Source organism: Mugil cephalus, chromosome 9 (genome assembly GCF_022458985.1).
Source record: "Mugil cephalus isolate CIBA_MC_2020 chromosome 9, CIBA_Mcephalus_1.1, whole genome shotgun sequence".
Classification (NCBI taxonomy): domain Eukaryota; kingdom Metazoa; phylum Chordata; class Actinopteri; order Mugiliformes; family Mugilidae; genus Mugil; species Mugil cephalus.
Window position 1 is genome coordinate 25,493,116 of NC_061778.1, and position 22,521 is coordinate 25,515,636.

Here is a 22,521-nt window from a genome sequence, read left to right on the forward strand (position 1 = left end):
ACCATCTACTCCAACGCCTTCTCTCTATTATGCATAACAGTGTGTTCAGCATTTATTAGTGCCAACATGAGCCCCTCAGTTCTTACAGCTGTTTTAAGTGGAAAGTCAGCAAGACTGAGCAGTCGCCTACTAGTGTTTTAGCGGAGTAACTGCAGAACAATGTCAACACACCAGCGAACATGCAGAAATGCTCAATACGGCATACGCCTCTCCCACGGGCTCCAGTCCAGGCTCTGTGTGTTTCCCTTGCTGATATATAAACCAAGATTTAGTCATCAGAATAAAGCTCTTGGTTCTCAGATTTTTCCCCTATCGACTCAACAGTTTATTTAAATAAGGCAGGTGTCTTTCAAGTCCCACTATACGTGTGAACGGGGAAAAGGGAAAGCGAGAGATAAAATATGAGTCATTGGATAGAGAACTTGCCAGGGGACAAAAATCTCATCTTCACAGTGCATTAGCCTGCCAACAGAGAGGTATCGTAGAAGCATGAAAGGGGAGAAGCTTGAAAGGGGAGACAGAAGTAAAGGATGCCGTGAAGACGGGGGTATGTGGTGTGGGTGAAGCACCCAGCCGTGTCCGGCTCGGAGACCTTCGTCAGTTAAGCTGACTCAGCCTTAGTGGCTGCGTATGAGTGTGTGCATCCATGTGGCAGTCGACATCACCTCCTCCCCTCACCCCAACTCACTCCCCAATTCATTCTGTCCCCTCCTTCTCCCTCTCTCCCCCTCTCTCTCCCTCTCTCTCTCTCTCTCCCTATACCTCTACCTCTGCAGTAGCCCTCTCTCTCTCATTCCTCCCTGTGCCGGCTAGGGAGACACGCACTTACTGCTTTTCTGCCTGGCTGCTGGCTCGACTCCAGCATATCTCTGTGCCTCTCGTGTGTTCTCCTCCCCCCTCCAGCCTATGTCTACCCCCCCTATGGGTTTTCTTGGCCAGCCTGCTTCCCTGGCTGTTGATGCTGCTGCTGCTGCTGCTGGAGCAGTGGAGCTGCTACACCGCTACCGCTCTGCCTCGCTTGTCCTCTCTGTCTTGCGCCTCACACTCTGCTTTGCTGGATAATCACTACTGAGTCTGCCACCGACAGCGGCAGAGGACAACTGCTGCATTCAGGGAACAACTGGACAAGAGAGAGCTGCCTGAAGGAATTCATCCTACTCTCTTTCGAGCTTCCTCCCTCTGTTCATTCCTGGGACAGAGTGCAGAGGAGGAGAGGAGAGGGAGGGTCTGAGAGCAGGACTTCAGACTCTGAATTCAGCTGCACAGCTCAGTGTCCCACCTTGCTCCAGAGGCACATAAGTCAAACACACAGAGTCACTGGCAGACGGGAAGACAGACTGACTAGGACGCACACTCTGAACACACAGAAGACAGACAAGACCCCAAACAGACAGACAGACAGACAGACAGACAAGTGGGGACGGTGTCATGGCGTCAGTGGACAGCAGCGGTTCGAGTGGTCGGCTGAGATCAGGGGATCTACTTCACGCCGGTTTGGCAGTTGCTCTGCTGCTGGGTGAGTTATACCCCTCTCCATACCTTTAGGCGCTATGTCATTCCTCTCTCTTCCACCATATCTCTACATTACACCAGGACCTTCCATACCAGCTTGTGGTTAATCTCATCTGGTTGTGTATAAATTTAAACTTCTCTCTACGCCTTCGTCTTTGCTCTTTTGTTTTATTTATTTTTTTATTTTTTATTATCATTATTATTATTGTTTTTTTTTTTGTTTGGTCAAGTCATTTACAGCTGCCTTAGAAAATCGGTAGCTTTTTTGATTCTACCAATACCAACACCTGCTGTACTGTTGCCTCGACATCCGGTCTTATGTCTACTAAAATGTATGGTCGCTGTTACAGGTGATGTTTATTTGAAGCACAGAGGGCATCAAGGTCAATAACATACAATCTTCAGCTGATTTGAGCCTGGACATCTTCTTTGTCTTCATTTCCTGGGCTAAATGATAGCTGGACTTTGAGCATGTACTTAATAAAGTGTCCTTTTCCAGCAGAGATTTAAAAAAATGGATAAAGTAAACTTTTGATTCCTAGAATATACAAAAAGGCATTTGTTGCAAGCTGTTTATGCATTTGTTCATTCGTCCGTGTGAAGGTAGTGTTACTGGTAGTGACGTAGTGGTGCAGTGGTAATCCATGCTTTTTGCTCATGCCCTCCTGGATTTCATTATAGTGTCCAATAGTGCCCCCACGTCCTGGAATCTCCTCCTAGTTCTCAGTTGTTTTGAAAGTTGAGCACTCATGAGCCTAATGCCTCAGAACAAGACCAAATATGTGAAGAGCATAATGTCCGTATCATATCTCGATTAGGTGATTACTGTTGGAGAAATGTATATGCCTGCATATACATACATGGAAAGACAGTTATAAGTTATTTATAAGGAAACATTTAAAACAACAGGTGAGGAACGATTTCACACACAGGCAAATCATGTCCGGTCAATCTATTTAATCCCCCAAGAATGAGAAGTTCCAGACACAGAACCAAAAGTTAGTCAAAAACAGGAAAATGTAAATCTGTTGTCAAGAACAAGTTGAGCAACCAAAAGAACACAATACACACACAAACATTTATCGCACACATCCATGGCTCAGCACAAAACATGTAACAGACACACTAAGTCTATAGAAAATACAACCCAGGTGTTTGTTGTTGGTTGTTCCACTGTGTTATCTGGTACAGTTGTGTTCTGTGAAATAAAGTCAGCAAGGCTGGACTCACAATCTGGCCTCCTTTTGGTTTCTTGACTATACATATATCTGTTTTGTTTTTTTGTTTTTTTTGCTTTAAATTCAAATCTTTATAGCTCTTAGTAAAATTTGCACATTGTTGTCGACTAAATAATAATACCTTGGAAAACGTAAGACCTAGTACAGTAGACTTCATCAAAGCATGCAAGTCTTGGCAAATTCTGAAATGAGTGCTTCTACATGCTATTACTGTCATTAGTTAAAATATTTTTTTTTATCATTCAACATATGTAAAATAAATAAAATATTCTTCTAAAAAAGATGAATAAAACTGATTATGGACACAAGGCTGTACCCATTGTTGTCTGTAAGATTTTAAAATCATAAACAAAACAAAAAAAAGACCACCCAGGACACCAGTCTGGAAAACACAGACCAGGTTTATTTCAAATTGTAGGTTTCCCCACATTAAAATGTGCCTTTTGAACATTACTTGGCTTTGGTCTCGTTGGTTTGTTTACTGTGGAGCTGTCTAGTTTCTTCTCTAGTTGTGTTTCCTCTTTGGGTGGAGGCTTAGGCCTTGCTCTAACTCTGTGATGCACTCTGTAATAAACCCCCAGCGGTGTTCCAGTGGTGGCCAGTTTGAGTGCTTCATTCGCCTTAGTCAGTCATCAGTGGTACCTTGTTTTGGTACTGACCTTCTAAATACCAGGGAAATTAATGATAGAGGCTATCACACATTTTGTGGCAACCATCTCGGGGTGTCAGTTCAGAAGAAACCATTCCAGTGTTTGCAGTCTTTTGGTTTGAGGGCCCCATCACTATTTAAGACATACTTTCCATTTGTGGCAGCATTGTTAATTTCCTTTCTCTGTTATTATGTCAATCTGTGAACCCACTGGCTGTCATCTGATGGCTTAGTCTCTGTCGGCAACAGTCAATGCTTTGAGGGCTTTTAGTGTAGCCAGCAGATATCCGGATAACAGATGTCCGGGATGAGGCTGCCTATTTTGGGCACCAGTTGTAATTTACAGTGCAATTAGCAACTTGAGATGGGGGAATTAAGTTGGAGCTTAAAGACAACATCTATGACTGTACAGTTACAACTCAATTAACAGTTTAATACCAACACACCAACCCTGTTAATTCATTTGCTTGACAAATATTAGCATTCTTGCAGACAGGGTATGACGACGTATTCTATGTCGTTTGTTCTCTACCATGGCTGTTTACCTGCATGGAAAGAAAGCTTTTGGTCAATGGTCAGACAGAAAACTGAACTAGGAGAAATCCCAAACCTGAAATCCTGTCGCTAGCGTATAGATAAAGCATAGTCAAATGAAGATGCCTCTACAGTGAGTAGTGTTACAGCACACCTTGTATTTCCTCTGTATGTTCAGTTTTGTAATTGTTTCTGCTCTTTAAATTATTTTCTACATTCATGTAATACTTGCCAATACACTGCAAAATGGCCTCAATCAAAGCCAGGTGCAGAGTGAGGGAACATGGTAAAGCAGAAAATGTGAGGGTATTTATTTTTACCACTTTCAATTCCGTTTTATTTATATAGCCTCAATAACAGTACAAACTGTCCCAAGACGCTTTACAAAATGCGGTCTGAAACCCAGCCTGAAAACCCCAGAGCAGGCCTCAGTCTGTGTTGACATACACTCCCTGGCCAGTTCATTAGTTACACTAGTGAAAACAAATGCATTCGAATAAAACAGCCCTGCACTAAATCTTATCTTCATGGCGGTTATGGTATTCAGCCTTTGTTTGAAATGACTGAGAGAGCTGTTGATTCAACTGTGTTTTCATTTTGGAGGCTGTGGTTTGCAGTAGTATTGAACTGGAGTCAGAAGGACAGACGAAATAACAGAAACAGCACCACAAACTACATCCTCCAAAGTGATCGCCCAGTTGAAATACCACATTTCTGACTCTATTTCAACATAAACTGAAACTTGTAACAGAGCAATTACCAATAACATGTCATCAGTCTGTCTATGGTATGTAGATGTGATGATTATGCCTTGTGTTGTCACTTGTTTGGCTATCGTATTACATAAATGTGTAGCCGTACGTTTAGCGTAAAAAGGGAACCCTGCTGACACCAGCACCTCCGTTGATTGAGTTACTTAGCTGCTGGTGTAATTCTCTGCTCTGCTGTCAGTCATTCACCTTGGAGAGGACATCTCACTGCCCTACTCTCATACACGTTCCCCTCTTCTTCCCTTGTGACCCCTTCCATCACCTCCTACACACTGTATCTCATCCATTACCCCGTTCATCTCTCCTCCCTTCTCTCCCACCATTCCCATCACTTCTCTCTCTCTATCTCTCCCTCATAGAGTTAATAGTGTCCTCGGTCAGTTCTCTATGGGTTCACTCAGAAATACATTAACCCTACAATCTCTGGCCTACTTAAAAAAAAAAAAAAAAAAAATCTCACCTTGACAGTCAGCCAAGGACACACACACACACTCAGTTGCTTTTCCTACCACCAGTGATTCAGATATTGATGTTTCCCAACTGGGACAAAGAGAAATTTGATAGTGCAGCTAAAAATATACATTCTAGCCCGTTACACATGCACGCACTCACAAGTGCACGCATATGATAGGAATTCACAGACACACATGTAGTATAACCACACACATTAAAAGACAACCATGTATGTAGTACAGGACTACCACAGGACACTATTAGAGCATGTGAATGTGTGGGTGTTGTCAGGACAAACTGTGAAGATGGTACAAGTGTAAAGAGAAGAGCAAGGGGACCAAGAGAAAAGTGATAGGAGAGGAACAGAGGTGTAAAATCTATTTCTAGGCATGAGGGGGGACACTCCTCTCAGATATGGAAACCACCATCAAGATTTACAGTAATGATGAAGATTTGTTTTTTCAACATGCATCCCTCTGGAGCTCTTGATTTCACAAATTGCACACTGGCACACAGACAGTAATTGTTATTAGAGGTTAAAAGTTTGTACATTAATGCACTTAGCAAGGAGTTTAAAAGGCCGCCGCAGCATTTCAAGCATCTAAGCCTGAAGCATCACTGATTCCTATAGCCTGTCTCAGACCAAACATCTACCCACACGGGCTCCCCACATCTCTCGTCTGCTCATTTAGTTATAGCTTCCCTAAAGAGCGAGTTCTGAGAGCAAGTAAAACCAGAAGAGAGTGAGAAAAAAAATAATATATATATATATATATATATATTGTAAGAGCCCGTTAAAAGAGAGCGAAACCAGAAACACAAAAGAACAAGCAAGTCCCTAGATGCTTCTGAAAGAAGATGAGTCAGGATGACTATTGAAAATTAGCAAATGCTGAGAACAGACTGGAAAAATAATATATAATTAACATACATTTTACGGGTGTCCACATTCTACGCACTCACATTATAAGTTAAATACCTTGACCTTGTTGCACATGCCTTAATGTATATTTTGTCCTTTTACTTGGTGATATGTGTACTGTATATTAATGAATACTCATTGCTTCTTATCTATTTTCTATATTGTAGAACAGCCCTGAACACATCACAGCAATGAAATAAATCAAAGTAGTTGATCCTCGATGATAAAGTTGCACAGTAGCTTTTAGCTTTACTTCATAAGGTCATCACCTGGGATTGTTTTCAGTCAACAGGAGAGCACTCTCAGGCAATAACATAGTGGTAGTGGTGTAGGTGTACAGCAAATAATCATACTTAACTACAGATATAACTGATAATGTGGTAAGAACAACCAACTGCCACTTTTAAAAAGTGAACATCGGTCTCGAAAATAACACATACTTTTATTGATTCTTTAAGTGATGTGACAAAACCTTTCAAACACTACAGACTTCCCAGGAAAAGAAGACAAAGAGTTCATCACCTGTCTTAGAAATCGCTCTTAATTCCAGCTCAGATTAGAGCGCGCGTCCATATGTCCCAGAGTTCTAGTAGCAGACACGTCTCAATTGGTCAGAGACTTTATGACTGTATCATAGGAAGAAACCACCGCAGTGCGAGACCGTAACAAAAACAGAACTTCTCGAGCCAGGAGCCTGAGGAAAGGATACAAATCAGTGGGGATCTGCTTCGGCAGGAGGAGTCCAAATTTGAAATGTTTGGTTCAGACCACAGCATCTGAGTGGGTTGATGGATGGTATACTTTAACATTAGGCACAATTCAAGGATATGTAAACGATAAAGATGTTTTCTACAATTTCATAACCCCTCAGCGAACAATTACCCAATTAAGAGCCTTGAGAGATTTTCCTAGATCCCTCCATCGGTTTTCAAAACCCCACACACAACAATGACAGGCAGTCTGTAAGTACTACCGTACAAACAAAAACAAAACTATGAGTGTGCCTTTACCGCACATCAACAAGAACTGAACTAGCAGTACATATGGTAATAAAGTCAGGAATTTGTGCATGTGCCTGTTAATGTCAGATTGAATCTATCTGTCTATCTGAAGATCAGAAGATCAGTGCACTGCTTGCAGCTGTCCAAAGCATATTACGACCAAATTCCCTTAGCAACCCAGGATGATCAGAGAGATTCCACTGTGTATGTTTAGTGCAGAAATTCTTCTATACAGATGTACAGTGCCACTTAAAAGTTTTTGTAACCCTCAGAATTATTTCAATTCTTCATGAAAATGACTCAAAATGTCAGTGAAGTCCTGACGAACAAATGAAACATAACTATATCTTCAGCGGCTTGGAGAGATTTAAATTCATTATACATACAATATACAATATATATATACACACATATATATAAAATATATATATTTATAATATAAAATATATAAATATATATATATATATAATATATATATATATATATATATATATATATATATATATATATAAACAATATACCTGATATTCTTTAAACCAAATGGGGCACTAAACCACACCTAAGCCTTAGTACATTGAGTAGAAACACTTCTGAACAGGTAGTCTTGAAATTAACTTGAAATCACAGAGATGCACTTACTTTTGCACTTCCCAGATGTGTCATGTTGGGTCATTTTCCTGAATAAACAAATATCAGCATATAATATGTATGTTTCATTTGTATGGTCTGCTGCTTTCAGTCATTTTTATGCTGATACGTACAAAAGCCTGAGGCATGCAAATACTTTTAAGTGGCACTGTATGTCCTTCACAAACACATAGGGATAAATGTATTCTAAGCCCTTCTGTACCATGTCCAAGTGCAATGTGATCCCGAGCAGGTCAGTGTGCTGGAGAGGGGTTATAAATAGACCCCAAGTGTGTGAGAGACACCAGAGCAACAATCTGAGAATTACACCAGCTGTCATTGCAAAGCCAACGTAACCTGTCCAGCAAATACAAATAAAGATGAGCTGTCACTTTTGGAAATGAAGGACTTTCCGTGTTTCCTGCTTTGCACAGCAATAGTAACTTGTAATGAACTGGGTAGATGTTTTTGTTTTTATTTTGGAGGCATTTTTGTCTCACTCTGTTGTAAGTGATTCAGTTACCATAAATTACCATCTCAGTCTTACACACAGTTCAGTCGCGTTGCTTGTTGTGAAGCACTGAAGACAGTGATAGCAATGAATAAATTACCAAACAGCATGGAATCTATCAGGATTGTGACCTCAAAGCACATGACTATTCACTAGTCATAAATTTGAAAAACTGCTTGCCAGTAGTTAGACAGTCGTGAGTTATGAAATATTAAAAGTGTATATTATCATATTTACATGAGAAACCTCCCTTTTAAGGAAGTAAAAGTCTGATTAAACCCCTTCCATGCCTGATGTTACTATATTGAGACAGGCCATAACTTACAGAAAAAAAGCAAGCTGTACTAATCATTAAAGAGGTCATTTGGTACTAAGTTGTACTTTGGCTAATAAGGATATACTATTTATCATGCTTCAATTCTTTTGCATTATGCTTTGAAAAATTGCTGTTGAGAGGGGGAAATTTCCCAAAATAGGCTTTAGGGGGTTACAAAAGCATTCATGGTACATACTGGGAAATATTTAGAATGAACTAATGCCTCACATCAGATACTTTATAGCCTACAGTAATAATTAAGTAATTATTTGACACGGTGGACATAATCTGACAAATATGGATATGTCATAGGCTAGTCTGGAAATTCAAACATAGCAAAGACGCTTTTAAGTTCTTGACAAAAAAATCTGCAAGCATAGTTTCTATCTAGTGCTGTCATTTACTCAGTGACAGTTAATCTCTCTAAAAGATTTCTCTAAAATCTTTCTAAAAACTATCTGCATATGCATAGAATGCAGAATCCATTGTAGTTCCTGTTGTCTCGGCAGGTACCAGTCGAGTCAAGTCTATTCTCGTCTTTTAATTGTACAATTAACAATGACAAGTGTATGGAACACAGAGTCTTGTGTGCTGTTCACAGACTGAGTACACCAAAGGTCCATACCATAGGCCCGTAGGTCTCTATATTGTCAGTAGACCCACAATATAATGCATTTTCAGTTAGGAGAAATCGTCTGGAAGCAGAGATTGTGAGATAAAACTAGTTGGTGGTTGGACAAGGGTGAGAAGAAACAGGGTTCTAGATGCAGATAGGGATATACACTTATTGACCACTTTATTAGGTACACCTTGCTATTAAAAGGTTGGACCCCTTTTGCCTTCAGAATTGCCTTAATTCTTCGTGGCATACTTTCAACAAGGTGTTGGAAACATTCCTCAGAGGTTTCGGTCCATATTGACATGATAGCATCACACAGTGCAAATTTGTCGGCTGCACATCTATGATGAGAATCTCCTGTCAGTATCCCAAAGGTGCTCTATTGGACTGAGATCTGGTGACTGTGGAGGCCATTGGAGTACAGTGAACTCATTGTCATGTTCAAGGAACCAGTATGAGATGATTTGAGCTTTGTGACATGGTGCATTATCTGCTGGAAGTAGCCGTCCGAAGATGGTACACTGTGGTCATAAAGGGACGGACATGGTCACCAACAATACTTAGGTAGGCTGTGGCATTTAAACCATGTTCAGTTTGTACTAAGGGGCCCAAAGTGTGCCAAGATATAATATAAATATCCCCCACACCATCACACCACCACCAGCAGCCGGAACCATTGATACAAGGCAGGATGGATCCATGCTTTAATGTTATTTACACCCAATTCTGACCCTGCCATCTGAATGTCACAGCTGAAATTGAGAATTGTCAGACCAGGCAATGTTTTTCCAATCTTCTATTGTCCAGTGTGAACTGTAGTCTCAGTTTCCTGTTCTTAGCTGACGGAGTGACACCTGCTGTGGTCTTCTGCTGCTGTAGTCCATCTTCTTCAAGGTTGGACGTGTTGTGCGTTCAGAGATGATATTCTGCATTCTTTGGTTGTAACAAGTGGTTATTTGAGTTACTGTTGCCTTTCTATCATCTCCAACCAGTCTGCCCATTCCCCTCTGACCTCTCACATCAACAAGGCATTTTTGTCCACACAACTGACAGTCACTGGACTTTTTCAGACCATTCTCTGTAAACCCTAGAGATGGTTGTGTGTGAAAATCCCAGTAGATCAGCAGTTTCTGAAATACTCAGACCAACCCGTCTGGCAACAAGCAATTGAACAGGTGTACCTAATAAAGTGGCCAATGATTGTATACACTTTTGTTTTGCTGGTGGAGCTCTGATGAACTCCTAGACTGATGAAGACTTTAGCTGACAACCAGGAAGAGGTAGAATTTGGGAGGAGAAATTCTTCACGGTAGACGGTCTGATAGGCAGAGTGACAGAATTTGAAGACATTTTACATACTTTGAACTGATTAGCTCAATGAATGTGGACAAATACAGTGGCACTGAAACTGACGCTGACAAAGAGGGGATTTATCGGAGCAGCAGAAATAGGCCATATTCAACATAGAGGAAGATACAGAACAGATCTAGCTTTCTGAATTGTGCACACGTTTTGCGCTGAGTAATGAAGCTTATGCATGTGCTTCATTACTCATAAAGTGCTCTCATCATTTATAGAAATCCTCTAAGGACCACAGTCCCAGTGTGAAAACATTTCTTTGCCTGTGATTTTTCCTAAAAATATATTGACCTGAACTAGAATTGTATAGTTGTTTTGGTCTGGACTGAATACAGTATTTGTATTTTTAACTAACTTCTTTTTTTATGCTAATCAAATCATCTTTTGTGCTTTTGTTTGCTTTTCTTAACCTTAATTCCTATCCTTTGGTTCAGGTGTGTGGAGTGTTGGTGGACTGGAGGTTTCAACAGGTAAAGTGTCTTCAATTGAAGCAATGAACGGCTCCACAGTTCTGCTGCCCTGCACCTACTCCTCCTGTATTGGAATCAAAAACCTCTACTTCAACTGGCAATATAATGACAATGGAACCTTAACGAAGGTACACATGTCAAAACACAATCACTAACATAGGCAACATGGTGACGCCTTATAAAAGGCTTCTACGGACTTTTATGTGTTGCATGCTTCAGATCTAATCTTGGACTCTGAGAACGTGGGGACATACCTAACTACTTATGTTGCACATCTAAGTAGATATGTGTGTGTGTGTGTGTGTGTGTGTGTGTGTGTGTGTGTGTGTGTGTGTGTGTGTGTGTGTGTGTGTGTGTGAAGTTATGTGAAGCAGATATTCCTATGGAGGGTGCGGATCCAAGGCTCACGGTGAGCCATGACCGCGTGGAGTTTGTCGGCTCCTCAAAGACGAACAACATTTCCATCCTGCTGTGGAACATCACCTTTGAAGATAAAGGAGAGTACATTTGCTTCGCCAGAAACCCAAAAGAAAAGAACCGCAACCATAGTGCTATCTTCACTCTTAGAGTGGTGGACCAAAGTATGTGACAGATGCATACACTTGCATACAATTGGCACTGAAATCTACAACTTCTACACAATGTCTTTCCCTCTCTCCTCTTTTCAGTGAAGGAGGTTGACAACACCTTGACAGTCATTATTGTCTCAGTGGTGGGTGGAGTCATTGGCTTAGTTATCATTGTCATGGTGATAAAGGCCTTGGTTGTTCACTTCCTGCTGAAGGGTGATGAGAAGAAGTGAGTAGCTAACTATGGTTTCAAGGGCAACAGGGGCAAGTTCAGAATGTCTTTTGTTATGGACCGTGGTACATTTTTGATTATGAGCAAATCAATTCTGCATTAACCCTTTTGTTAACAGCAGAGCTGTTGTTTGATGACAAATGGGCATAACGTCAGACAGCATTGGTGCAGCATTAATCAGAGTTATTGTTATATGGATTGAAAAATGCTGTGAAACTCACAATGAGAGACATGGATCAATAATTGCTGATTAGCAGATCTGAGAGTAAAATTGCCTTCAATACTCTGACCAAAAAATTGAATAGTTATTACTGAAATACTGTATTAATGTCTACTTTATCTTTACAGTGTCATACTTTTATTAGGAAAATATGAAATAAATCAGTGACACATACACCGATCAGACATAACATTATGACCACCAGTCCAATATTGTCTATGTCACACTTGTGCCACCAAAAAAGATCTGACACATCAGAGAAAGGACATGTACCTTTCTCAGGGTGTCTCACAGATATTTGATCCGTTTGGGATCTAGTGAATTTGGAGGCCATGGCCAACACCCTATGCTCTTTCTCATGTTATTATAAATTGTTCCTAAACTATTTTTGTGTGTGTGCCAGGTTGAAAGTTTTCCCAGAAGAACACTGTATGATCACAAGGTGGTCAATGTTAGTGATCACAATTTTCTGCCTGATCAGTGTATGTTAATGTTTCAGCACAATCCTAAATACTCATTTGTGTATATATATATATATACACACATATATATATATATAGCGCTTGTCATTTTGATATTTTTCATTCTATCGATCCAGAACTTAACTGTTGCCTTTTTCTTGTCCCACGCAGTAAAGAGTGCCTGGTGAGCTCCTCAGGGAATGACAACACAGAAAATGGACTTTCAGGAGCCAAAGCTGACAACAAAGGGACACCAAAGGCTTGAGCAAAATGCAACGTATGTCTGTATGTTTGTATATATGTTAGACAAATGTACACGCTCAGAGAAAAAGCTGTTATCAGTGGACTGTTTTATCTTACTAGTGGCTAACTAATACAACTTGTAAATGTCTATTTTAAATCATGCTTGAGATTTGGGAAGTGTGCACGGGCCTGGATCACTCCCTCGCCTATATGGCAGCCCATTTGTTGTGCAGACTACAGCCTGTGTTATTGAATTCTGCTCTCTGACTTACTGAGTCTTTTAAGATAGACTTAAAACTCCTTTAAGAACATTATGTTTGTGGTTGAAGCTCAAGTCTCATCAACCACTATAAGTCAAACCTGGACCCAAGCAAACCTGACCAATGGGAACACACTCACTCTGGTGCCATGATAAATTGCCATAATCTATAAACTGCCGTAATGCCTATTGAGGTAAATCCAACCGTGAACATTCAGTCATTATCAAATGAAGTTAGTTGCAAACAAAACAGGCAACATTTTGCCCACTTCTGCTGCCTGTTTGTAAAATGTGATTTTAACTTCTGGTCCTGAACAATCCACCGTAACCTCTTTCAGCTTGAGATTCCATGTTTACTGTTGGGTCCAGGTTAGACACACTGTTGGGTGTTCCTCAACTGCTAATGGGAGATTTTAAGTGAACTTCTGACTAGTCAAGGATGACAACTGGGCTTTCCTAAGGTGACTGAGAGATCCAGCTCTGCGCAGGTTTTATTGTTTTTGCTTTAGATAAACACAGGTGCCTGTTCTGCTTCTGCTCCCCTTGCTGGTGGGAGGATAAAAACACAGAAAATGTATAAAAAAAACAACCCTAACCCTCATCAAAGACAATCCCCTGACTGCCCAGCTCCCTATAGAAAGGAATGAACTTAACCATGCTGCTTCTGACTAATAACCAATGCATTTTTAGCATGTGCGCATTTTATATAACTTCATATATGTTGCACCACAGTACAGGAACATTTCTGTGCGTCTCTGTATAGTCACGTCACATCAGGAGCTCTGTCAATGTCCCTCCCAACATTGCTAGTGCTTAGTTTTACCCCCTTAACAGGTCAGGGTGATTGAAAAATAAGTTATTATAGTGGCGTGCAGGTATTATTAGGGAAGTACAATTGAAAGACATTTTACAGGTATTTAAAATGAAAGAATGTTTTAATAACTAAGTTCATGCAATTGCACATTTCAGTTACCATAACTTTATGTCACATCAGCAGGATATCCTGTTCTGGTATCCAGGTACCAGTTTCCCCTCAATATTTCCACACTTAGAGCACCTCCAAGAATGTCCTGCTTAAAAATGATTCAAAACATCAGTGGATTTTCATGCTGGTCCTGAAAGTAGTCTTCACCTCACAAATATGTAATATTGGCTAATTTTTCCAAATTAAAACCAAAGTATAATATTTCTGTTTCATTTGTTTTATTAGTTTTTCTTTGTCTACCTTCAGGTCTTGTGTGAAAATCTACTATTGAAGAATGAAATGTCAAAAATTTTGAGGGGTGCAGATACTTTTAAACAGCACTATGTATGTGGACTGCACTATACACACTATAACTTCAAAAAGACACCTTAACAATACAGCACATATTTGTGACTGTGTTATGGGTACACACACGGATACAGTCTGAGTAGTGCAGGTGAAGATCACTACAAAAGAATGTAAAGACACTGTCCCTAAAGTGTTCATTTAAATTACAAACATTATATCCAGTATATTACACAAAGAAGTGTAGTAAATGTTTATTTTATATTATTCAATTTATATTCTATTATTCTACAAAAATCTACAAGTAGCCAACACTGGTGCTGCATTTACATGGACAATAGTTTTTCCACCTCCGTGAAATAATTCACATTAAATATTCCAATTTACGATAATATTTACATGGACTTTAAACAAAAATATCTGATATAGATATATACTGTATGATTACAACAGAACTTTACTGACAAGGAATTCATTCAGGAGAAGAGGATGACTAAATGAGGCCATGTTAGGGCTCTTTTATTTTTATTACCATCATGTTTATTCCATGCAGGTCAGATATGCCCGGAGAGAATGTATTTATTCCAACCAGATCAAGCATTTACATGAATGTTTTCCAAAAATTCAGAATGGGAAACTGATCTATGGGGTGTTTACTTGAGGTATCCTTGTACAAATTGGGCTTTTATTACAAATTTTAATCAAATAGTATTGCCCATATCAACACAGCAACTGTTTTACTCAGCCCAGAGTTCAGATTAGCAAACAACTACGTGTTGTGACTGTGTTTAAAATGTTTTTTAACAGGTGTCAAAAAATTTGATAGGTGTCGTTAAGACACATACAAAATACACAAACCTAAATGGTGGAATGTGCCCAATTACACATTTTTAAAAGAAAGTAGTAGAGTAGGGAAAACAAAAATGGCATCACATCTCTTCTTCACTCTGATATTAGCCAGGGACGATGACTGTGTGCTAAAATGCACGCAGATAAACTAGAACCCCCCCTCTTAGCAGCTTAAAGTTCACTTCTGTGAAGCTGGCAGCCGCACACAGACACACGTGTACTCACATTGTAAAAGCCACTTGATACCAGAGAGAAGTACACTGGCCTTGCATACAAACAATAGAGCACTTTGGTAGGTGTTGTTATCGGTGTTCAAAGTGGCTTCTTAAAACAGGAAATCATAGAAGTGACCTCATGTTGTTTGTCATTTTCATTGAGTACCTGACAACAGCACTGTGTAGAAATGGTTTTACAGCAGAGTACATGTTGTCTCATTTGAACGGAGCTCTATGACTAGATTTTATTTTATTTTTGTAATGGTTTACTTCCGTCAGCCTGCTGCTCTCTAATACTGGAGTGCATTTCACTTCTTGCTTTCAGTGGAAGCAATAAGACAGACATCAGATTATGCAATAACCTGTTATAAGGCACTTTATAGAAATGTACAGGCTGGCTGGCAAACCTGTCTGTCCAAGGCACTGATCATTGTACTGATGTATGTATCGACACTACACAAATGTATTTCAGGTGGACTAATGTATCGACATCGGGATCATATATCCAAGTTAGACAGATTTATCTGCACTGGATCAATCTACATTAGGTCCCATTTACAATTGGCATGAAGTTCTCTGAGCAGATGGATGATATATCATGAACTCGATCTCCAAACAACGTGATAAAACACCTCGGGTATATTAGCCCTTCTGCACCTCATTGTTTCATGAAACTTGTATCTGGTCTGAATTCTGATACATTTAACCCTACTGTACCTATTTTGAAAGTCTGATGTACGGTGTCCCTGAAAGCTCAACACAATGTACTTTAAAAAACAAAACAAAACTCACAAGTAATGTCAGAAACCTTCTTCAGAAATCTGATAAGACCTGTAGTGCTTTGAAAAGACGGTGTCTATTTGCAGTGCATAGCATTGCGTTGCTCTTGGGACTACGGTACTAATGATTTCCAGAAAGACTGACTGAAATCTGATTGCTAGTTGGCATATCCAGAATAGACATCTGTTGTGTTATACATTGCATATTTCTGCGTTTAATATACAAGGGGTGACCGATATGTCCATGGCCTAAGATAGATGCCGTCAATTTCAGCCCCCTCCTACATTTACAGACTTCTGCTGCCGTCAGATGTCATCGTGTCTACCAGCTCAAGGGCATAGACTCTATGAACAGCCCCCTCTTGTGGTAGCCGCAACTTTAAAAAAGGAAATACTGTATTTCTGGAAAGGTCAGAGTTCACGAGTTGTGACTTGTTTGCTTAAGTTTTCAGACACGATAAAACTTTGAAGTACCGTGTCTGATGAAAATGCTGGTGTTCCTTTGTTGGTGTGTCCCCGTGGACGTGCTTGGAAAGTCGGTGGTGTTCGTTTTCTCATTTAGTGCTGGGAATTAGAAATGACCCCAAAAACCTTCCAGTCCTCTGGATAATGACTCAAAAGAGCTGAACTGCACGTACATGTAGAGCTCATATCTGTCTACGTTAGGCCATGAACTTATAATCCTCCCTCGTCACAGAAACTCTTTTTACAAGCATACAAGTCTTGGTAGTCACAAAGGTCTTGCAGAGATGGATGCATTTATAATGTGGACGAGTGTGTCTCAGACTACCCACCGACCGGCAATCAGATTTCACTCAATAAACACGTACAATGCAGATACTTTGGCAGCAGGAAACAGCACACTGTAAAATGGGTCATACATTGGTTTGAATGTTGCTCACATGGACAATGCCAGTGCTCATGAGATTTGAAATGGAGTTTTATTGTTGGCTCTACATGGCTTCTAGTATGATCTATTTTCATAGAAGGGACAAAATGGTTCATTCGTGCTGAAGGAGTAGTGTCACAGCTACTAACATTGTAGTGTCACTTTACATTGTTAGAAGTCATATGTGATGTGAAAATGTGAATGTTGTGGATACAAGGAAGCACTACACACACGCACACACGCACACACGCACACACACACGCACGCACACACACACACACACTTACACACACACACCTTGTCAAACCACACGTGGCGATCCCTCTGTAAGGAAGGGGCATGTATACATCCAAAGTCTTCCTATAGGGAAAAGCAATATTGTGAACTTAATCTGTCTGTTAGTGTACTTTCCTTACCCCATACCTTAAACACTCATATAACAAAGCAAATGCAGATGTTGGTTTCATGTAGGGATTGTGATGCATAACTTGAACATGTATATTCGTGGCCACAGTTACCATTGTTTTTGTTTTTTAGTGTAATCCTTAACGTTATGTTTTATGTGAAGGTCATTAACTCTGCCTGGCAAATAACATCTTATTTGTTCTAAGTTTATGAAAACTAAAGAATAAGACAAAAAAAATTCACTATCAATGTAAATACAGTATGTATAAATATCACTACAAAAATCTGACAAGCAAAATATATTTATGATATGGAAATGGGGAGGGTGTAAGGGTAAGAATGATGTGCCATTTTAGTGAAGGCTAAGCATACTGTATGACTGACACATAAAATAAGGCCACCGAGTTTAATTAATCCACATTTAATTGTAGTACGGTTCACGGCCCTGTGACATTTAGAAAATAGTTATGAAAGCAAGAAAAGCACGGACAGTTTTAGCTGTTTAAAATCTACTTTTGTTTTCTCCTTCTGATCAGTCTTGTCTTCCTCCAAGAAACACCTGTCTTGAACCTTGCACGACTCTTGAAGTCAGCCACCTGCTTGCAGTGACTGCTGCAGTACAGAGTATGCACTGTACAGAGCTGAGTGCTCCTCTGCAGTGGCGCAATACAGCACTGTAAATACAGTATGAGTGCCACCTTGTGGTAAAGGCACACAGCCAGTCGTCTCCACTTCAGCACATCTATTGCATTTTAATTAGAACTAGACTTGCATGATTAATAAACCGCATCATTTAAAACCACAGCTAAATGGAACTGTGGGATAAAAACAGCGCTGTAGCCTCCATAGTTGAAACAACAATACATCACATAGTACTGCAATTATTGCTACAGCTTCATACAGTGCAACTAGTTAAATTCTTTATAAAATACTTTAATCCATATGCCAAATTAAAGGATATCTACATCTAATTAGGCAATGTTTACATTAACAATTTGTACAAATGTTGTGAGCTGACAGCTACAGTGAGCATTACTACTGCAACATAATTCATTAAAACAGCTGTGTTGGGATTTCTGATTGACCAATATGATTCCTTAGAGTTAGTATTGCTCTTACTGCCAGGGCGGCTGAAACTCATACTGCCAATCCAAGAGTCTCATGTCTGCTGTAGTTACAACTCTATTACAATAGCACACAACTCACTTATTACACTTAACTCTCCTAAGATATGTTGTATTGCCGTCTGCCTCTGTATTAATGGCATTTCAGTACTAAATTGTAAGTGATATCGCTCTGTACTACTTGTGTATTCCTAGCAGCTGAAACTCACACTGCCAAGCCAAGAGTCCGTCATCTGCTCTCCGCCTCCCACATTCCACACCAGAGCTGTAAAGATTAGTCAGTTACTTGATTAGTCATCAGAAATTAAATTCATTGGCAACTATTCAACTATCAAAAAAGCCTAAATTTGGATGGTCCTATGCTCTGAAGTGCGAAAATGTGCTGAAGACCACAGAATCACTGACAACTGAATCGATAGTTGCAGTTGCTCCGTACCACACAGATCAAACGATCAAACCACTGATCTGATGATGGATGACACGAAACAGGAGACGCATGCACTTATTCAGGCACCAATGACTATTTGAATTTTGACAATTATGAGATGGTTAACTATGATCAAATTGTTAGTAGAGTGCATGACGTAATCTATTACAATATGAAAGTCCACGCCTAGTAAACTGCCTCTTGTAATTGTGCGACAGATTTTCTAAGACGTAGGTTAGCTAGAGGTTTGAATTATATGCACAGGCTGACACAGACCTCTCCACATTTTCACACTGCAGTCCTGCATTTTAACTCTTTCTACAATATTTTTACATATCTACACATTTAATCTTGAGCTGTCTTAGCCCACTGGCACTACATAAACAGTAGTAGTTTATAAGTTAAAACCATGCAGCAATTTCCTGCATTTGGCTTACATCATATACTACATTATTCACACATGCAAAATTAATCTGCAACGCCGGGTTTCTCTGGATCAACTTTCCTGTGAATGTTCAGCTGTTTGTCCGTGTTTGTGACCATGTTGCTCATGCTCCCTTCATGACTATGCACCTCAAACTTTTGACTTGTTCAACAAAAAAAAAAAAACATACTGAAAATAAAATGGTGACTGAATTTCCCAAAGCACTGTTGAGTTTCTGTGTCTTTGTCCAACTTTGGAGAAAGTTTAGAAGGTTATACAAAAAAATGCAATAACTCAAGGTTCTGTGTTGATATTATTTAATGCAGTGTACTCCATCAGTATTTGACTCTTTTATGGATTCAGATGTCTGAATATCTGCTGATACAAAGTACAGAAACAAACAACAAAACTGCTGATCTACTGGGATTTTCACACACAGCCATCTCTAGGGTTTACAGAGAATGGTCCAAGAAAGAGAAAATATCCAGTGTGTGTTGATGAAAATGCCTTGTTGATGTGAGAGGTCAGAGGAGAATGGGCAGACTGGTTGGAGCTGATAGAAAGGCAACAGTAACTCAAATAACCACTGCTTACAACCAAGGAATGTAGAATACCATCTCTGAACGCACAACACGTTGAACCTTGAAGAAGATGGACTACAGCAGCAGAAGACCACACCGGGTGCCACTCCGTCAGCTAAGAACAGGAAACTGAGACTACAGTTCACACTGGACAATAGAAGATTGGAAAACCTTGCCTGGTCTGACAATTCTCAATTTCAGCTGAGACATTCAAATGGCAGGGTCAGAATTTGGCATAAACTGCATCCTTTTGTATCTGTCCTGCCTTGTATCAATGGTTCAGGCTGGTGGTGGTGGTGTGATGGTGTGGGGATATTTTCTTGCCACACTTTGGGCCCCTTTGTACAAACTGAGCATGGTTTAAATGTCACAGCCTACCTGAGTATAGTTGCTGATCATGTCCATCCCTTTATGACCACAGTGTACCCATCTTCTAACAGCTACTTCCAGCAGGATAATGCACCATGTCACAAAGCTCATATCATCTCAAACTGGTTCCTTGAACATGACAATGAGTTCACTGTACTCCAATGGCCTCCACAGTCACCAGATCTCAGTCCAATAGAGCACCTTTGGGATACTGATGGGAGATTCTCATCATAGATGTGCAGCCGACAAATCTGCAGCAACTGTGTGATGCTATCATGTCAATATGGACCAACCCGTATTCACTGTTATGTCAGGGGAAAAAGAGCATGAGTTAATATGCTTTAACAAAATTAAGAAAATTAAGAAAAAATAAAAACAGAATGAAGAAATGAGAAATAATTTGGATGATAATTGGGTGAGAGAATGATATCCTTTTTAAAAAAAAATCAACAACAACAACAAAAAATATATATATATAAAATAAATAAATTTACAAATCAGGTGTAAGGTGAGTAGGTTGCCTTGCTGGGTTTCAGGTTATATCTTGCTCCATACAGCCATCTGGTGGAGATTTTGCAGACCTCAGCCATGTTGATTTCTGCTTAAAGCTGTCTTAAATGCAAACCACATTTCGTCAGTTTCTTTAACCAAATGGGTTATTACTTTTCCGTGTTTTTTTTTTTAAGTAATTTCTTTCTTCAAATAACGTTACAATAATTATATTGCGTGAACAGATACAGTGCAGAAGTGTACGAGTGTCCACTAACGGAGCAGTGTGCTACGTGTGCGAATAGGGCAAGTTAGATAACACCGCCGTTTCACTACAGGATCAGTCTATATTAGCTTGCAAACACGGACTGAATCATCATTGTGTAGGCCCAGTGGTACAAACAACAACCAAACACAAAGCATTAACGGGGGGTTCTGTCTGAGTGACGTCGTAGAAGGAGAAGGAAATACTCGTCACAGAATTCATGCGAGTACGCTTCTTTCCAAATCTGTGAGCGGCATGAGCTTCTCTGTCCTCACCTGTAGTAAAGGGGGATATGGACCGAGTTTGATACTCAAATCCTAGCATCACAGCAGTATCGCACAGCTATAACTGATACCGTTATTGAAATGCGTTGGCATTCGGAAGAGAAAACAACTACAAGGGGTACGGAATCCAACGGGTGACGTCACTGTGGGTTTAGGGCGTGGCCCAAGGCGACAGTGACGTCAATGCATACCCTCTATAGGCGAGGTGGTCTTAGTGGTTTTTCCAGCAGTGGGCTTACAACACCTCTTTCTTTTCCCATTAACACGCATGGGGATTAAACTTATATGTAGGATTCTAATTAGATTTAACTTGTCAAACTTAAACTGCTTACTTTGGTTGATAGTTGCGTACTATCTGGTTGTGCTCGATAAATTCTGACCGGGCTGCACAGGTACTTTAGTTCCGTTTTGTAGTTACGTTATAGACGGGCCACAGGATGGATGTGAATAAAGCAGCGTCTGGACAAATGTATTGAGTGCCTGAAGATCGTCCTGTAATTGCTGAGTGAAGGAGGAAATGTATAGATCTAAGGATTATCACATGAAAGGGAATAATTTTAAATTAACATTTAGGCTATGATTTTATTAAAATACTTGATATTTAAATATTGCGTTGAATTTATCCCTGCAGAAAAAATGTGAAATTACTGGTGTATGATTACGTAAATTCAGTGTGCGAAATACACGTCAATATTCGGGGAGTTAGCGGTTAGGATGTACCATAGATCCCTGTGCACGTACACCCAGGTATCATAAGGTTTTGCCTTTACTCCCTGTCTGTGCCTGGGAAGGACACCAACCCTCAAAGCGTAAAACCCTGAACTTGTGTCATAACACTTTAAGTTTTGCACGTGACCAGAAGGTACAGAATTATAGCGTCCAAAGATTTGTATGCATGCAAACTGTCCTTCGTGTACACACCTGGTTTATCAATTAGATAATTCTACATTTCGGGCCAACTTTGTTAGCATTCACTAACATTATGACCCTTCTCCTGATATCGGAAACATCCAAAACAACCGTCACAACCTGGTAAGTTGAGTGAAATTCACGGACATTTCAGCAAGTGTTTTTCTGATACCAGCTTTTGCCCCCTGGTTGCGCGCGCACCTAGCATTGTTAATATACAAGAAAGAGCGGAGTTAGAGTTAGAGCATAGCAGCGGAGAAAAGCATCACGTAAGTTT

The 22,521-nt window shown here is 40.0% G+C and overlaps 1 protein-coding gene across 1 annotated transcript; it reads left to right on the top strand.

Annotated features, from left to right (window-relative positions):
* Positions 1-773: 773 nt before the first annotated feature.
* scn4ba (sodium channel, voltage-gated, type IV, beta a) lies at positions 774-19,295 on the top strand. The gene is made up of 5 exons (XM_047594475.1): positions 774-1,516; positions 10,946-11,109; positions 11,343-11,562; positions 11,650-11,779; positions 12,635-19,295. Exons 1-5 carry the CDS (start codon positions 1,429-1,431, stop codon positions 12,726-12,728), a joined length of 696 nt encoding a protein of 231 aa, XP_047450431.1. The 5' UTR covers positions 774-1,428; the 3' UTR covers positions 12,729-19,295.
* Positions 19,296-22,521: the final 3,226 nt, after the last annotated feature.